The sequence below is a fragment of the Otolemur garnettii genome, unplaced genomic scaffold (assembly GCF_000181295.1).
Source record: "Otolemur garnettii isolate 467f Iridium unplaced genomic scaffold, OtoGar3 scaffold00010, whole genome shotgun sequence".
Classification (NCBI taxonomy): domain Eukaryota; kingdom Metazoa; phylum Chordata; class Mammalia; order Primates; family Galagidae; genus Otolemur; species Otolemur garnettii.
In genome coordinates, this window is record NW_003852405.1 from 37,606,608 (window position 1) to 37,626,003 (window position 19,396).

The 19,396-nt window shown below is 45.9% G+C and overlaps 1 protein-coding gene across 1 annotated transcript in view; it reads right to left on the minus strand.

The window, feature by feature from the left end:
• The window catches only part of DNAJC6 (DnaJ heat shock protein family (Hsp40) member C6), a 163,837-nt gene that overhangs the window by 38,414 nt on the left and 106,027 nt on the right, over positions 1-19,396 (minus strand). The window contains exons 5-12 of the mRNA XM_023509853.1: positions 18,742-18,864; positions 14,393-14,526; positions 10,672-10,866; positions 9,014-9,131; positions 7,643-7,722; positions 6,246-6,439; positions 6,078-6,158; positions 3,403-3,837 (exon numbers count right to left, since the gene is read on the minus strand). Coding sequence (XP_023365621.1) covers positions 3,403-3,837; positions 6,078-6,158; positions 6,246-6,439; positions 7,643-7,722; positions 9,014-9,131; positions 10,672-10,866; positions 14,393-14,526; positions 18,742-18,864 — 1,360 coding nt within the window. The remainder of the gene's footprint in view (positions 1-3,402; positions 3,838-6,077; positions 6,159-6,245; positions 6,440-7,642; positions 7,723-9,013; positions 9,132-10,671; positions 10,867-14,392; positions 14,527-18,741; positions 18,865-19,396) is intronic.

Below are 19,396 nucleotides of genomic sequence, written 5' to 3' on the forward strand. Positions count from 1 at the left end.
CTACAGCAAACCCAGAGCCAACATCATATTGAATGGAGTTAAACTGAAATCATTTCCACTCAGATAAGGAACCAAGCAAGGTTGCCCATTGTCTCTACTGCTTTTTAACATTGTAATGGAAGTCTTAGCCACTGCAATTAGGCAAGAGAAGGCGATCAAGGGTATCCATATAGGGTCAGAGGAGATCAAACTTTCACTCTTCACAGATGATATGATTGTATAAAATACCAACTCTTAGAAGTGATCAAAGAATACAGCAGTGTCTCAGGTTACAAAATCAACACTCATAAATCTGTAGCCTTTACATATACCAACAATAGTCAAGATGAAAAAACAGTCAAGGACTCTATTCCATTACAGTAGTGCTAAGGAAGATGAAATATTTGGGAGTTTACCTAACAAAAGACATGAAAGATCTCTATAAAGAGAACTATGAAACTGTAAGAAAATAGCTAAAGATGTTAACAAATGGAAAATCATACCATGCTCATGGCTGGGAAGAATCAACATTGTTAAAATGTACATATTACCCAAAGCAATATAGAATTTTAATGCAATCCCTATTAAAGCTCTACTGTCATACTTTAAAGATCTCGAAAAAAGAATACTTTGTTTTATATAGAATCAGAAAAATCCTCAAATAGCCAAGACATTACTCAGAAATAAAAACAAAGCAGGAGGAATCACGCTACCAGACCTCAGACTATACTATAAATGGATAGTGATCAAAACAGCAAGGTACTGGCACAAAAACAGAGAGGTAGATGTATGGAACAGAATAGAGAACCAAGAGATGAACCCAGCTACTTACCTTACTTGATCTTTGATAAGCCAATTAAAAACATTCAATAGGGAAAAGATTCCCTACTTAACAAATGGTGCTGGATGAACTGGCTGGCAACCTGTAGAAGACTGAAACTGGACCCACATCTTTCACCATTAACTAAGATAGACTCTCACTGGATTAAAGATTTAAACTTAAGACATGAAACTAATAATACTAGAAGAACATGCATGGAAACACTTGAAGAAATCAGCCTGGGAGAATATTTTATGAGGAGGACCTCCTGAGCAATTGAAGCAACACCAAAAATACATTACTGGGATCTGACCAAACTAAAAAGCTTCTGCACAGCCAAAAACACAGTAAGTAAAGCAAGCAGAGAGCCCTCAGAATGGGAGAAGATATTTGCAGGTTATGTCTCTGACAAAGGTTTAATAACCAGAATCTACAGAGAACTCAAACATATTAGCAAGCAAAGAACAAGTCATCCCCTCTCAGGGTGGGCAAGAGACTTGAACAGAAACGTTTCTGCATGGCCTACAGAAACACGAAAAAATGCTCATCATCCTTAATCATCAGAGAAAAGCAAATCAAAACCACTTTGAGATATCATCTAACTCCAGTAAGATTAGCCCACATCACAAAATCCCCAAACCATAGATGTTGGCATGGATGTGGAGAAAAGGGAACACTTCTCCACTGCTGGTGGGAATGCAAACTAATACGTCACTTTTGGAAAGATGTTTGGAGATCACTTAGGGATCTAAAAATAGCCCTGCCATTCGATCTTACAATTCCTCTACTAGGTATATATCTAGAAGACCAAAAATCACTTTATAACAAAGATAATTGCACCAGAATGTTTATTGCACCCCAATTCATAATTTCTAAGTCATGGAAGAAGCCCCAGTGCCCATCGACCCACGAATGGGTTAATAAATTATGGCATATGTACACTATGGAATATTATGCAGCCTTAAAAAAGATGGAGACTTTACCTCTTTCATGTTTACATGGATGGAGCTGGAACATATTCTTCTTAGCAAAGGATCTCAAGAATGGAAGAAAAAGTATCCAATGTACTCAGTCTTACTATGAAATCAATTTATAGCTTTCTTATGAAAGCTATAACCCAATTATAGCCCAAGAAGAAGGGGAAAGGGGATAGGGAGGGAAGAGGGGAGAATGGGTGGAGGGAGGGTAAGTGATGGGACCACACCTACGGTGCATCTTACAAAGATACATGTTAAATTTACTAAGTGTAGAATATAAATGTCTTAACACAATAACTAAGGAAATGCGGTAAAGGCTCTGTTAACCAGTTTGATGAAAATATTTCAAATTATACATAAAACCAGCACATTTTATCCCATTATTGCATTAATGTACATAGCTATGATTTAATAAAATAAATAAAAATAAAACACTAACATCCAGTTAGTTATCCAGAGGTTATCTTGAATCTAGGGGACTTTTTTGTCTCTGACGGAGCTTTCTCAGTTGGGTGAAACAGGTGGAAGGCAGTGAGTATGGAGAAGGCAGCCCTGGTGCAGAGTTCAGGGTGTCTGAGCTCTCACTCAGGCTTCACAGCAGTTAATGCAGGAGCTTGAGCCTCCGTGCCTGTGCCCTGACTGTGAGCCCCTCAGGCACAAGGAAGCCTCAGAGCAGCCCAGAGCCTTCCTTGAAGGGACATGTATGCTGGAGGAAAAAAGTCCCACAGGGCGTGACAGGCCTGAGGAGTGGGGTCATTGCTCTTTATCCTCCCCAATGTGCTGTCCTCAGCCAGTGGTGACAACAGCCTGGGATAGTTGATTTGAGGGGGTTCTTTGGAAGCTGTAATGGATTTCTGCTGACCTAGCTACACTGTCTTGCAAATGTCCCATCACCGTGGCTGGACAGTGCAGAAATGGTGAGCCTGTGGTGATGGGCAGAGAGACTAACAGAGCCCAGGGCTCCAGCTCCCCGGCTGAGGCCACTGCTCTGTTCCAGGCAGTTGCACTGATGGTGAGAGTCACTGAAATGTGCTCTGAAATAGCCAAGTGCTTCTCCTCACAGCCAATGCCCACTTAGAAGACTACAGTTCCAGGAAGGCACTCAGGGACCCAAGGGAAGCTCTGGACTCCAGGGACCTGGTTTTGAGCCCAAGCCCCATCAACTTCTGGTCACCTACACTTGTGCTGCTAATTTAACTTAAGCCCCTATTTCCTCAAATACAGTGGGGATGAGATAGCACTTATTTATTGGGTTTTTATAAAAATTAAATCATGTTTAGTGTTCAATTGCATGTCTGGCAAAGTCCCCCATAAATATCAGCTGCTATTATAGATAATAATTCACTGATGTGTGTCTCCAAGCAGAAGTAAGTGAAGCAGCTCAGGCACTGACATCCTGAAAAAAAGGAAAATAACTAGAGTGTGGAGCTCAATCGTCCAGCCTCATTCACCCTTCCTGCCGTATCTCTGTTCTGGACTGTATTTCTATTTTCTCTTGTACTCTCTGTTTAATGAAGACATAGACCTCTCAAAAGCTTTCAGGGAAACCAGGAAAGTCTGGCTTTTAGGAAAGTTTAATTCCACCGGTTTAGCCCAAAGGCTAAAATTCAACATGGAAGCCATTACCTTCTCCTACACGTAAGGTCGGGGACGCCGAGGCAGAGGCAGCAGAGCGGCGTGGTGTTGACTGGGTGGAAGCTGGTCTGCTGGGATGGAACACATCTTCCAGCCCTGACTGTCCAGCCTGGGCAGGGCCAGCTGCACCTGTGCCCCCAAACAGGTCACTGAGTAGTTCGGAATTGGTGGGAGGAGCCGCCGGTGCAGAGAAGTTCGTACTCACTCCAGAGGCTTCCAGGCCCAGCAGGTCCACATCCTCAGGGGGCGGAGGGGCGGCTGGCTCTGGCTGCTTTTTGCTAGGCTTCTTGGCCCCACGAGGCTTGTCACCATTGGCATTGCCATGAGGACTGGAAAGGGTCAGAAGCTCATCGTCTGATTGCTCACTCTCCTGATTCACCAGGGCAGCGTGGTCTTCTTCACAGAACGACTTCTCCGATTTCTGATCTGAGGAAAGCCAGCGCCCCCACATGGTTAGTTACTGACCACAGCATTGCAGGCTTTGTTATGAGAAGCATAATATTCTTGCAGAAAGAGAGAGAAGGGGTCAGCCTGAGAGATGGGAAACCAGAGGTGTTTTCCAAGGTGCTGAGAATCCGAGAGGCCGTCTAGCATGGTGGTGAAGAGCAGGGGACAGGAGCCAGGCAGCCTGGACTGGCCACAGCTCCACTGGCTCCCAGACACTGGCAAGTGACTTTACTTCTCTGAGCCTCGGTTTCCTTGTCAGCAAAATGGGGTCATAACTAGTACCTAACTCACGGGCTACTGAGAATTATATAAGATTATTATAAATTGTTCAGACCAATAGTAAGTAGTGCCTACAAGTTGACTTTCACTATTTTTTTTCAGGCTCTATCCTAGGTTTTAGGGAAACTATTGTCTGCTAGTCCTCTGCTGAGACCTCTCACTGCCCTTGACTCTCCAGGTGTCCCACAGCCAAAAGAGCAGCCTTTCGTCCCCTGTCTGCAGCAGCAATGACCACACCTAGTGACTGTAGAGTGTGACTCTGCGCCCACGTCCTCACCCAGCCTGAATGTGACTTCAGCAGCAGGAGGGAGGCCTCTGCAGGAAATAGTGATTTCCAGCCCTGCCTTGGCACAGACCTTTCCATCAAAATTGGTTATTTAATGTCTGGGAAAGGCTTTCCTATGTTTAGCATAAACTCAGTTGGCATAAAACTGATCAGAACAGATGTGAACATGCTTAGAATCTTCATTTCTCTCACTCGGGATTATTATTTATATGTCCACTGCAGAAATATTAACATATTTGATTATAGGTTGTTGTCTGAGATACTACTGAGGATATTAAGATAGGATTTATGTACTGTATCACCTTTTTAAAATCCAAAAATTTCTGCATTCTTAAACACAGCAGCACTGAGAGATTCAGATAAAAGACTGCATCTGTGCTGAAACCTACTTCAGGCTGAGAGTGGGACTGTGGGAGGCTGATGTAGGAGGATTGCCTAAGGCTGGGAGTTCAAGACCAGCCTGGGCAACATAGTAAGACATCGTCTCTACAGAAAAACAAGTTTAGCCAGGCATGGTGGTGGGCACCTATAGTTCCTGCTACTAGGGAGGCTGAGGCAGGAGGATTGCTTGAGCCCAGGAGTTGAAGCCTGCAGTGACCTATGACTGCACCACTGCACTCCAGCCTGGGCAACAGAGCAAAACAAAATCCAATCTCAGACCCCCTAAAATGTCAGTGAAAAGGTAAGAGTGAAGTTTTATTAAAACCCATTACTGTGAGAAAGATAAGAGGTAAAGGAGACCAAGAGGGGCTGAGAAGTCTACTGCCTTACAGAGAGCACTGGGTTCTCAAGTTTGAGAAGCTGCTAATTCCAATTCTCAAAAGAAAATTACAACAGTAAGCCTTTCAATTCAGAGGCATTTTATGAGCAATCATTTCATCAAACACTGGGAACTTCTGGAGTCAACAGGAGTTAAATTCAGATGTCAGAGGAAAGCCTGCCAGGAGATTTCAAATAAACCATCTCCAAAGCCAGTCTCCCACCCATTCCATTCAGAAAGTCCCAACAACTCAATTCTACATTGAACCTCGGAGTTAACCTCCAACAATGCTAAAGCAAAGATGGCCAATGGGTGTTGACTGGGGTGTACCCAGTGCACCGACGGTAGCAGCTGAAGTGTTACAGTGAGAAAAAGTCTGAAAACATCTGATCCAGTGAGAGCCCTGATTCTGCTGTGGTTGTTCCGGCAGGTGGCAGAGACACACGGGCCAAGCCCGTGCTCTGCACAGAGAATGCTCGCTTGTCCTGCTGCTCTCTCAAGAAACACCAAATATTATATTTTAGAATACTCAGTTAAGGCCAGGAGACAGACTCCTTTGTCAATCTCTCTGCATTGTCAAGAGCCTAAAGGAAATCCTGGAAAATTCATTTATTTGTCAGTCCAGGAAAAACGCGACCCCAAACACAGTGCAGAGAGCACAGCTAGAACTCAGCACACGGTGGCTTCTGCACAAGCATCAGGGCACCCACGAGACCACAGTGCATAAGAAGACTGATTTGAAAAAGGAACAAGTGGGCAGGGTATGAGATGAGCACTGACTTACTGAGGTGCCCTGCTCCAGGCTGCTTCCAGGGCTAGCCATTTTTATAGCAGAACCATGCAATTTAACCATCAAACCAGGTACTGGTAACTTGAAGAAAAGCTTGTAAGTACCTTGCCAACAGAGAGAGGCAAAGAAACCGCCTTGCCCGAAATGCCTGGGGTTGTCTGGAGGGATGTCTATTGGAGCCTGTCCTGGAAGAGAAAAGGCCGAGCGGCGTCCATGAAACACAGAGGTCGGTCAGCGTGGCAGGAGCAGGGGCCCGTCCTGATGGAGCCTACCTCCTAGGGCCACCGTGTCCTGGTGCTCCTGGTGAGAAGAGAAGAGGACGCTGGGGTTGACGTCCTTAGCGCAGTGATGCTCCCAGGGCGGGGTCAGGTCTGTGACTTTGTCATGGGGCTGCAGCTCCACGTCCAGCGTCACCTGAAACAGCTGAGGGTATTTTTCTGGTACGTCACAAGCATCTAACTCCGGCCTACAGAGGGATTTAAAAATAACAAGGTTAGTGAAAAACAGTGACATCAACAGGGTGTTCAGCACAGAAAGTGCAGTAGGCTCACTCTTAGGGCAGTGCTGAGACACGGGCTCAGGAAGACTCACTCATACCCAGGTAAGTTACTTTACTTTTCTGAGCTTCAGATTCCTCATGTGAAGAAAAAGGAGACTAATCCCTGCTCAAAGAATTAGTCAAGTTGAAAAGTGAGGGGAGAAAATAAATAAAAATAAATGAAATTAAAAAAATACTCTGGATGCTACCGCATCTAGAAAGCAGAGTTGATCAGGCCTGGTGGGCCACGTCTACGATCCCAGCACCTTGACAAGCTGAGGCAGGAAGATCCCTTCAGCTCAGGAGTTCAAGACCAGCCTGAGCAAGAGCAAGACCCTGTCTCTACTAAAGATAGAAAAACTAGCCCAGTGGTGTGGCAGGTGCCTGTAGTCTTAGCTACTTGGGAGGCTGAGGCAGGAGGATCACTTGAACCCCAGAGTTTGAGGTTGCTGTGAGCTATGATGACACAGCACTCTACCAAGAGTGACAGAGTGAGACCCTATCCTAAAAGAGAAAGCCAGAGAGAAAGAAAGAGGGAAGGGGGAAGGAAAAGAAAAGAAAAAAAGTAAGAAGCGAGCAGGGCTGATGGGTGAGCTGGTCTGCACTGCCATGGTCCAATTGGTTGTCAAAATAGTGAAAAAGGACCACAGCTACCATCTTGAGCCCTTGACCATCTCTCCCCCCATTCTGGTCCCAGCAGCCTGCACTATCTCCCTGGCTCAAGCCACCCCCTAACTTCCTAGAGCACACATCTAGCAGATGGATTCTCCAGACTCTGCTTCAGTGCCATGGCTGGGCATCCACTCTGGTGGTCACTGCTCCTGCCACAGCACTGGCCATGCTGTCGTCCCTGCTGGAAACATGAGGGGACACCAGATGCACAGTGTGCCGGGCTCCTCTCCATCCACTCTCGTCTCCTCACAGGGGATTTCAGACCTTTCTATTACAAGTCTGTCATCTGTTTGTGCTTCTGAAGATGAGCCATGCCCAGCTGACAGATTCTCGTGCATCCAGCCAGTCTGTGGCACACCCTGTGGGCAGGACAGGGTCCTGGGACACCGCAGCACAACCACAGCCTCCTCATGTCCCGCTGCACTGGGGGAGCCAGACCCCGGCCCAAGCAGCACTTACTTGGTGAACTTTAACACGGTGGTGTCCGGGGGTATGAAGCCGGTGTGGAACTGGAGCTGGAATATCTGCGTGTTGGTCACCTAGAAACACACAGGGAGCACATCGGCACTGAGCAGGGCAAAGGGAATCTGACCAAAAGATCACGTCTGGGAGGCAGGCCCCTTCCGCTGTTTCTACATCTGAATCTTTGTTTACCGTGAATATGAAACAACCTCCCACCTAGAACAGGCTCAGCTCCATTTCCAACCTCCACCTGGGCAAGCCATGTCCTCATCCACAACCGTCTCTTGCTTTGCATGGTGCTGGACTTTGGCTCATTACATTCCTTGGCGTGGAAGGCCCTGCCGGCCCAAGGAGCTAGCCCTTTGAAGCCCACTTGGAAAGGCCACATCCTCCCTGCAGCCCTCTGGGCCACGCTGGCTAAAACAAACTGCCCTTGTCCCCCCTGTGACAGTATCATGCATATCTGTCCCTGTGTGATTCTGCTCATGAGAATGAATTTCTTCATAGCAAAAAGTCTTATTCCTGTCAACCCCCAACACCTAGACAATGGCAGGCACAAAGCCCATACTTAGCAAATATTTGATGAATTAAAATATTCACAATGTCACTTGCAACATTACTTCTAACAGTCAAAAGTGGCAATAGTCCAAATGTTCACCCACTGAAGGAGAGATTAATACTATGTGATGCTGCCGTGTGATGGAAAGTGACTTGTCCACATACGGGTCACACACGGGCACATGCCACTCCATGCTGAGCCTCGAAAACATCCCGCTGAGTGAGAGAAGCCACAGATGACTGCGTATTGCGTGATTCTACTACGTGAAATCTAACAAATCCACAGAGACAGAAAATGGACAAGCAGTGGTGGGGGCAGGAGGAGCGGGCAGGGACTGCTGACCAGTACTGGGCTCCCATGGGGCTCACAAAAATGCTTGGAAAATAGATAGTGGTGACCACTGCAAAACTCTCTGAATACACTAAAAACTACGCATCATATACTTTAAAGGGGGGACTTTTATGTTATGTGGATTTTATCTCAATAAAATACTGAACAGAAATTATTTAATCCCCCATTCTTAGTAGAACTCTGCCCCCTTACGCTGACCCAGCAGGACAGGATGACAAATGCTGGAGCTTCTGAAGAACAGGGTTTGCTGAAGGTCAAGGGGCTGCCACCTGCTGGCAGTGGCCGCGCTAAGGACTTTGGGAAATCACGGGCTCCCTGGGTCTCGGTTCCTCTCATGTAAGATAAAGGAGTTGAACACAGCAATCTGTAACGGCTCTTTCTCATTTGGAGGGAAGATTCAGAAATATTCCTTCTAAAGACTCAGACGAGTTTATACTGTGACCCCTCCGAGATCATACCTTCGCCTGCAGCCGGCTCCCAATGGTGGACCTCAGATGGTACATGGCAACAACCACATCACCCTGCACAGTGATGTTCAAGGGGACGAAGATCTTTCCATCTTGGACACGGTATTCTCTTTAAACAGAGAGCAAAGTGTGCATTGAAGAGAGTCACACAGTGTGCACAGTTCTCTGTGGCTCTGGCTGAGGGACCCACTGGCCAGGCCTGGACCCAGAGACCACTTCCTCCCCTGAGCACTGGCCATGGCTCCCGTCCAGCCCTGCAGTGGGACACTGTGGGTCTCACACCCATTGTTCGCTCTGTGTCACACCTGGACTTCCAGGCAGTGCAGCTTCCCGTGCCCAATTCACAAACCCCTTGTCCTCCTCACATGCACCTCACCCGGTATATTTGCCTTTTCATAACCTGAAATTAATAGTAAAAGTGGCCAGGCACAGTGGCTCACACCTATGATCTCAGCACTCTGGGAGGCCATGGCGTGTGGATTCCCTGAACTCACAAGTTCAAGACCAGCCTGAGCCCAAGCGAGACCTTGTCTCTAAACATAGCTGGGCATTGTGGGGGCACTTGTAGTGATCAAGGAGAATCACTTGAGCTTAAGAGTTTCAGGTTGCGATGAGCTGTCTACCAAGGGTGACAGAGTGAGATTATGCCCCCCTCCAAAAAAGAATTTTAAAAATTAGTAAAAGTAGAGGTGAAGGGAATAAAAACAAATCCAGTCAAGATCAGTAGAGAAACAGAAACATGCTGAGGGTCGTAGATGCCATCCTCAATCTCAATCTGTTCCAACTAGTTCCACACTGGGTCACACACACTGCTTTCTCTGCACATCCACCGCCTCCCCGGCACTGCTCTCTCTGCACACCCACCGTCTCCCAGGCACTGCTCTCTCTGCACACCCACCGCCTCCCCGGCACTGCTCTCTCTGCACACCCACCGCCTCCCTGGCACTGCTCTCTCTGCACACCCACCGCCTCCCCGGCACTGCTCTCTCTGCACACCCACCGTCTCCCCGGCACTGCTCTCTCTGCACACCCACCGCCTCCCCGGCACTGCTCTTTACCATGGACTCCGCACCTTCTCTAACAACACTGCCATCTCCGCAGCTGCTTGCTCGAAACCTCACTCATCACCAACCATGCACCCATCTCCACCTTTAAAGATCAGGTCCTTTGAGCCCTACCACTGTCTTACCTCTCATACTTAGCAGATACTTCATGAATTAAAATATAATTACATGCAACATTATTCCTGACAATCAAAAAGTGGCAAAGTCCAAATGTCCCTCAGTCTATATGACCAATTGACTTGAAAAGGAGCTGTGGGAGATTTAGTTGTATTTTTCTATGATTATCAGAGGATGCCAAAAAAATGTATGCACATTTTAAGTGATAGTATCTCTGTTTTACCTTTCGAAGTTGCACTGAAGGTTCCATTAGTGGTCAAGTGTACCTAGACAAGCTGCCACATTCATCTTCCCTGCGATTATACACTTTGGGGGAATGGTTGATTTTACTTCTTTTACATGAGCATACACTTTTCAGCACCCCCAGATACATCAGCCATTTCTCAGTGCCACAGTCTTGCCGGAAGAAGACTAAATGACCCAGGAAGTGCCTGTGCACCAGAAGTGAAGGAAAATGTCCTGACTTACTTCATCCGCTCAAAATCCACACAGGTTGTATAGATCTTGGTTTCTCCAATCAGTACATCACAGTAAGGGCGACATCCATTTCTCTGTTTGTTGAAAAACGGTATTGGGCTGACAGTGATGGACTTGATAGTGAGAGGCTTGAAGTGAGGGTGGTAGGGCTTGTCCGTGAGCAGGTCACACATGTAGCCCAGGTACCTGGAACAGAAGGTTGCCAGCCGGTTGGGGCCACAGCACGCAGAGAAAGAGCAATCTTTGCGATAAAGACAGTGACGGTTTGTTCATATAAACCATTAGGTTACAGTATAAATTTACCCTGTTAATTTCTCAAATACTGGCTAGCAAAAGAGAATGCAGTCAATAATTTCAGAAAGATTTTATCCACTGAGGTTGCTGTACTTCCCCAGAGAACTGATAATGGGTATATTTATTAAATCAAAAAGCTGATGGGAATTTTACCCCAGCTCAATATTTGAATATTTATTCCTGTTTTATCTAGGAGGCTAAATCTATCACATAAAACCTGACCTTGGATACATCCTAGAATCTTCTCATCAGAAACACTTTTAATTCAAAAAAGTGAGATATTATAATTTAGATAAGAAAAAGGGCTGAGTGTGGCAGTACCGACATGATCCCAGGCTGAGTGTGGCAGTACCGACATGATCCCAGGCTGAGTGTGGCAGTACCCCCATGATCCCAGGCTGAGTGTGGCAGTACCGACATGATCCCAGGCTGAGTGTGGCAGTACCCATATGATTCAGGCTGAGTGTGGCAGTACCCCCATGATCCCAGGCTGAATGTGACAGTACCCCCATGATCCAGGCTGAGTGTGACAGTACCCACATGATCCAGGCTGAGTGTGACAGTACCCACATGATCCAGGCTGAGTGTGGTAGTACCCACATGATCCAGGCTGAGTGTGGCAGTATCCACATGATCCAGGCTGAGTGTGGCAGTACCCCCACAATCCAGGCTGAGTGTGGCAGTACCCCCATGATCCCAGGCTGAGTGTGGCAGTAACCCCATGATCCAGGCTGAGTGTGGCAGTACCCACATGATCCAGGCTGAGTGTGGCAGTACCCCCGTGATCCCAGGCTGAGTGTGGCAGTACCCCCATGATCCAGGCTGAATGTGGCAGTACCCACATGATCCAGGCTGAGTGTGGCAGTACCCCATGATCCCAAGCTGAGTGTGGCAGTACCCACATGATCCAGGCTGAGTGTGACAGTACCCATATGATCCCAGGCTGAGTGTGGCAGTACCCACATGATCCAGGCTGAGTGTGACAGTACCCACATGATCCCAGGCTGAGTGTGGCAGTACCCCATGATCCAGGCTGAGTGTGGCAGTACCCCCATGATCCAGGCTGAGTGTGACAGTACCCACATGATCCCAGGCTGAGTGTGACAGTACCCACATGATCCAGGCTCAGTGTGGCAGTATCCCAAGGATCCTACCTACTGGGAATCTGAGGAGGGGAGATTGCTGAGCCTGGAATTCAGGACCAGCCTGAGCAACACAATGAAACAAACCCAACGAGATTCTGAAGGGCTGGTGGACCCTTAGGTTGGTGTCCTTGGGAAGTCATGTGGTAGAAGACTGGAGTTTAAAGAATCAAGTCTTTTGTGTTAAAAAAAAAATAGATATTTGGCAGCGCCTGTTGCTCAAGGAGTAGGGCACCAGCCCCATATACTGGAGGTGGAGCCTTCGAACGCAGCCCCAGCCAAAAACTGCATATATATATATATATATATGGATTCTCCCCCATAATTGCATATGAAGTTTGGGAATCAAGCCTTCCTTCAAAGGCAATTATGCTTAATTTGAAAATGTGTAGGAAAACTGAAAACGGGAGGTCCTATTTTGAACACTGTACCATGGTGCAGTTTGAATAAAATTCAGGAAGGGCATTTTTCACTCAGTGTCACGATACCAGAGCGGTCTCACCTTTACCCACCACAAGCAGTTAAAGACCAGAAGAAAGATTTCCACCAAGAGTGACACAGGCCCTTGTTGCTTTATACCTCAAATTCCTTCAGTGGTTTAAACATAAATTTCTCCAGTAAAAAGGGTAATAAAAATGTATGGTGCCATTTCTCTGTCACTGGTTACAGTTACCTCCTAAGATAATATTAAGATTCTGTTATGCTTTTTGGTCCCATCATAGAACCCTAATCTCATCTAAATTGATATTACCACACATTTCAGTGAAAAAAAATAAGTTTATCCTGTGCACACAAGCTGTGTCTGACAGAAGGGGTGGGACTAGGTAAGTCAGTTCTCTAAAAGTTTGTGATAGAGTAAGTTTCCTTTTTCTAAAGAAATCAGTAAGAGAAAAGTTAATGCTGCACCACTGAGCATTTCCAGACAGTTAGAGTAAACCAGTTCCATTTCATCCCTTCTCATGTTTTAAAGACTTCCTGCTTCATCAGGAGAGAAAATCTGTACCTTCTGGGTCAAGGATTCTGTCTCTAAAATGATTGTCTTTATTTTAATTCTCTTTCTAATTTATTTTAAATATCACCTAACCCATGAGTGATTGCCCTTCAGAGTCATCCATATTTGTCTTATTATGAGTTCTAGGGGAAAATAATTGGCTGCCAGTATCAACACAGCAGCAGTGAGGGACGCACTGCTCTCCACTCTGGACGTTCCTTCTCTCAGCCTGACAACCTTTGAGGTCAGGTACTACCCTGTGTTCCTGGCCAAGAGACTGAGGACAAGAGAAGGAAGCAGCTTGCCAGAGCTCACACAGTGAGATGCAGAGCAGACGTGGACCAGGGAAGCCCAGCTCCAGAACCAACCGCCCTCCACCTCAGGGTTCTGCTCCCTGGCCTGGCTGTTGCCATTCAGCAGCAGCTTTTGACACTTAGCATTTATCCAACAAATGATTAAAGCCTACTGAGTCAGATCCCGACGTGTGAAGGTGAGTGGGACTGCCCATGGGCCCCAGAGTGCAGAGTGCAGGGTGCAGCAACAGATTCCGGCGCGGGGAATACCCAGTGCAGCATCCAGCCTCAAACATTGCCTTTCCTAGCCTTCCCACATGCTTCTTTTTTTTTTTGTCTTTCTTTAGCTTTTTTAAAAAATAAACTTTTGTAAAAGAAAAAAAAAGAAAAGGAAGAAATTGTGACTAAAGGAAAGCAAATTTAAAAATTATCTAAAAAGATTTTCTTTATTAAGGCCACTTCTCAGATTATCTTTCAGAATCTGTTTCCTTTTTCCTATGAGTAAGAAGAGTGGATTTTAAAACTCTTCATTCATTCTTTCTACATGCTTTCATTTCTTCTTATTAATTACGCCTCCTACAGGGCAGACATGCCTGGCACGTGTAATCGTCTTCTGTCTGTGTTTCAATAAAGCCCTGTCCAGGGGAACAGAAAGGGACTAGTCTTAGTGGTGAGGGTTAAGGATGATGTCCCGGCTATGTCACGGGGAATTTGGGGGCAAATCACGCCCTGTCCACGTCTCAGTTTCCTCACCTGTGAAGTGAGGGAGGTAGAACTAAGTCTTCTTCAAAGTTTCCTTATAATTTCAAAACCACAGGTTCTCATACGGGGGCTCATGAAACTGTATAAAAACCCCAGGTCCTAGTCAGTTCAATTTTCCCCCCATAGTTCAGGATAATGCCAGACAAGTTAAAAGAAAATCATGAAATCATCTCCAAGGCAGATTTCTAGCAGTGCACGACAGAAACCAGTGTCTGCTCTGATCACTTTACCTCCTGTGGGAAGGCGAGAGTCCAATTCCTGGTCGCTTTGCATACAGCAATCGAATCGCTGGGCCAGGAGTGGAGTAGAGATTACAGAAAATGAACATAGCACCAACCAGAATTGACGATGCAGCCCGTCCGTCCTGTCGAAGAAAGTGCAGAAACCCATCCTGAGCGTGATCAAACTGGCGTTCTCCACTGACAATGGCTCTAAGCGCAATCAGGGAAAGAGGAGAGACCCTCTAACTAGGAGGGTGCCTTTCACCTCAAGACTGTGGATTCTTGTGAACCCAGAATCTGTTCCAGCTACATAAATCACAAAGCAACAAGCAAAGACTTATTATTAGGATAAAACTGACTGTGTGAACCTATGAAGCCCAGTAAATTTGATTTGCATATATGCATAAAAATTACGTAATCTTCAAAGTAACTTTGAACTTGCAGCACCAAAAACAATAGCTGAGATTTCCCGGGTTAGGACCGGAAGTAAAGACCTCACAGGTGAGGATATGTTCTGTGTTTTTCCCAAAGCAGGTTCCTAGAGTCATATCAAATAAAGGAGTTGTGCCAGGTGCAGTGGCTCACACCTGTACCCACAGCACGTTGGGAGGCAGAGCCAGAAGGATGGCTTCAGACCAGGAGTTCAAAACCAGCCCAGGCAACAAGACCCAGTCTCTATAAAAACTTAAAGATTAGCCAGGTGTGGTGGTGTGTGAACATCATCCTAACTACTCAGGAGGCTGAAACAGGAGAATTACTTGAGTCTAGGAGTTCAAGGTTGCACTCCAGCCTGAGCAACAAAGTGAGACCCTTTCTCAAAAAAAAAAAAAAAAGAGAGAAAGTTTCACCTGATTCAGCCTTATTCAGTGTAGGGATAAATCTGTTATGAACTAAATGTTTATGTCCCCAATATTCATATGTTGGAACCCTAACCTCAGTGTGAGGGTATCAGGAGGCAGGTATTGGGGGAGATGAGTAGGTCATGAGTGGAGCTCTCATGAACGCAGGTAGGCCTCTTGTAGAAGGGCCTGGAGAGCTCTCACCTTCTTCTGCTTGTGGGCTATGTAAGGACCAGACAAGGCAACCAGGACGCAGCCCTCCCGAGGCACCACATCTACAAATGCCTCAATCTGGACTTCTAGCCTTCAGAACAGGGAGGAATGATGGTGTATACTGCAAGGGTACATGTCAGAACTATTATGAGTAGAGTATAAATGTCTTAACACAATAATTAAGGGAGGTGAAGGCTATGCTAACCAGTTTGATGTAAGCATTCCAAATTGTATATAAAATCAGCACATTGTACCCCATAAATGCATTGATGTATACAGTTATGATTTAATTAAAATAAAAAAAAGAATCTCTGCTGTTTAAGCTGCCCATGCTACGGCGTTTTGTTAAAGCAGATTAAGAACAGACAGCGTCCAAGAGCACTCCTAACAGAGTGATCCTGCTCTTCCAGGACACTCCCAGTGACGCGGAGATCACTGGTGCTCGAGGTGCTGTCTGAGCCTCTTCCCTGCACTGAACAGCAGAGTTGAATCCTGCTCCTCCATCACTTCCCTTAATAGCCCTCATTCTTCCTTATACGAGAATAAAAAATGAACCTATTCCTGCCTCCTGGTGCCAACCCTTCACATACATGAAAGACCCTCCTTTGTATCAACACTTCTATTTTCCATTTAAAACAAACTCAGTCCCCTCGGTTCTTCCTCATTTGATGGCCCGTTTTAACAGATAACACTTAGCGCACTTCTTCTAAACTGACTCAGTTTTAAAACATCCACCTTGCGCGTGTGCCAAGATGTGGACAGTGATGCATTCTGACCAGACTAGAGAGGAAATCCCATTCCCTTAGTCTGGACGGTGCTTTTGTTAATATAACCCCGGCCCAAACTAGCATGCACGCAGCCAGATCACTCCGTAACCTCTTACTCATGTCTCTACCCACCAAAACCCTGAGATTTTTTTTTCCCCCCAGAGGATCTATTAAGCTAAGAGACAAATATGTTTAATCTTTTAGAATCAGAATTCAGGACTTTATGTTTATCTTGCATTTAATTTCACACTGTTAGTTTTTATTAAATGACAGCCTACAAGAACTCTTTAAATCCATATGCGCCCAAGAGCGCTGACAAGCTTGATGCCACATCTTCGTCAAAGTTGTTGATTAAAGGGCAACTAAGTTAAACCTTCCCCCAGCAGGCTGATCCATTAATCGCCTATCTTTAGAAGCAGACAGGCAGCCATAACTCAACCAAGTGTATGAATAACCCAGCTCAAATTTCTCCATCCTGACCACAAGCCACTGAGAAATACCTTCCAGGACTCCCGCAGTCTGTCTCCACCACCCGTCAGGCCTGTTGGGAAATGTTCTGCTGGTTTGATGTGTACATTCACAGTGAACCAGTAGGGACTCTGTTTTTTCCTAAGAGTTTAAAATAATTTGTGCAAAAATTTGCTAGAGTTTTGCCTTGAATTACCATGAGCCTCAGCAGCCTACGACTTCCCAGGACCAACCCCGTCCAGCTCGGGTTTCTCCTCCCTTCATTTGCTCAGCTCCTCTTCTTCCCATTTTTTCAGAGTAAACAGCAAATCCATAAAGGCTCCTTCCAGTGCTGGAGGCACCTGTCACCCAAGTTACGTCTAGAGAATGAATTAATTTTAAGGCCATGGGGGTGCCATGCCATCTCATTCTGTCTAAATTATCCTGTTTACACCCTCTCTGGCTTGACACTATTCCTTCTGATAAAGGAAACAGAATAAGGAGGAAAAATTATACTATCTTCCTCGAGACTTTGTTGTCATCCATAGTCCAAACATCATTTTCTTTAAAAGATATTTTTCTTAATCTTAATTCTTTTTTGAATTTAGGCTTCCTCACTTGCTTTTAACAGATCCGTGCCTCTTAAATATGTGTCCTCTCCTTTTCTCTGTCATGCAGATCTTTTTTAAAGTTTCATTTTGGGGTTGGGTAGGGTGGCTCATACCTGTAATCCCAGTACTCTGGGAGGCCAAGGCGGGTGGATTGCTTGAGCTCAGGAGTTTGAGACCAGCCTAAGCAAGAGCGAAATGCCTGTCTCTACCAAAAATAGAAAGAAAAAAAAAAGGGCAGTGCCTGTGGCTCAAAGGAGTAGGGCACCAGCTCCATATGTCGGAGGTGGTGGGTTCAAACCCAGCCCCGGACAAAAACTGCAAAAAAAAAAAATCTAGCCAGGCATTGTGGTGGGCACCTATAGTTTCAGCAACTTGGGAGGGTGAGGCAGGAGGATCACTTGAGCCCAGGAGTTTGAGGTTGCTGTGAGCTGTGATGCCACAACACTCTACTGAGGGCAACAGAGTGAGACAGTGTCTCAGACTAGTACATGCTTTTTATTTTTCGTAACCTAGTAGTATATTAAGATACACTGATAAGAGCCCCTGCCCCCAGCTTCCATCCCGCTTCCCAAAGGCGTGGCGTACACGTCCGCTATGCTGGTCCTCGTGAGCCTATGGAGCTTGTGCTTTGTGGAACCATAATCCTCCATTTGCTTCTTTATTTCCTCTTCTTTGCTAGATTTTTATTCCTTGTGACTAGGTCATTATAGGTCTCTATCAGGCTGTCTTCCTTACATGGCCATCAGGCATAGGATAGGCTCCCTGAACATTTAAAACATTTTTGAATGAAGAGAAAACCACCGAGGTGCTCAAGGCTGCTGAGTCCCTGAAGTGCTCTGCTCTGCTACACAATCTGTTGTGACTCAGAAAAGAAAGCTGCTTGTCTTAACAATAAATTCCTATAAATACCAAGTGGTTTTCCTTTATTGCTAAGAGTTTGGGGGTATAACGTGGAAAGAAATAAAAATGTACTTCAACTTCTTCCCTGTTTTTACCAACTAGTTCTCAAGAAAAGGCTGGTGGAATCATTAAGTAATATTATAGCAAAAAGGAAAACGCACACACACACCACGATGTGAGGAGGGCTGGGAGGGACTCGCAGGGGTCAGCGGCCAGTCCCACCACTAACTGCTCAGAATAGATATATGACCTCTTATAAGGGCATCATTGTCTTTTTCTTTTAATTCAAAAAACAAACACGCCAATATATTTACTTCAGTTTTGTTCACGCGGAACTCGTGGAATTGTCCCTGTGCAGCCACCACTCCGACTCCTGTGCCTTTTATGACGCCACGTTCTGGAGTCCCCACCCTGCGTGGGATGTATGCACATCTGTCCCTCTCACTGTGCTCAAGCTCTCAGCCCAGAACAGTGAACACCGGTGGAGTGTGGGCTCAGCGAGTCCTGCTGAGCCCAAACACGACCTGCCCCATTCTGCACAGGGCACCCACACGTGGCCGTCAACAAAAAAGGCTACTCACCAAGCAGTGGACGACACAGACATTTTTGGGATTCTGAAGCAGCCAGTTATACATATTCCGACACACGGCAAAGAGGTTGTGCAGACTCGGGGCCTGTCTGATGGGCCAGCTGCACTCTGAGACCTGCGGGAACACAGCAAAAGGAAATGAATCCTCCCAGCCACGTCCCTTCACAAGCAGGCACCACAGTGGACGATTTCTTCTGAAAGCGACATATCCTTTCAGTACAGCCAGGGAGAGTTGGGAGCAGAGTCCACTGTAAAAAGAAGAAGTGTTTAACACAACAATTTTTTTAAGTAAAGAATTCTGTTTCAGTGAAGGTATGAAAACAGGTTTTGAAATAGACTTTAAATTAGACCATTTCAACTACATACTTGGATTCTTTCTATTCTATGAGGTTATATGTAATTTAATTTCTACTAAGCATAAAATACTTTGATCTCCTTAATACATCCTTAATTATAGGATTACAAACCTTGCACTATCCCTTATTTTATCCCAGCTCTCACGATGACACAGGAAGTCACGCTGTGTGACGCAAAGGCAGACTCAGGCGTGGGTCTTGCTTGTTCCACTTTCAAGGAAGGGACACAGTTCACAGGGCAACCTTCAGCATTGCCATTCCTTTACACACACGTTCACTTAACACACCGTG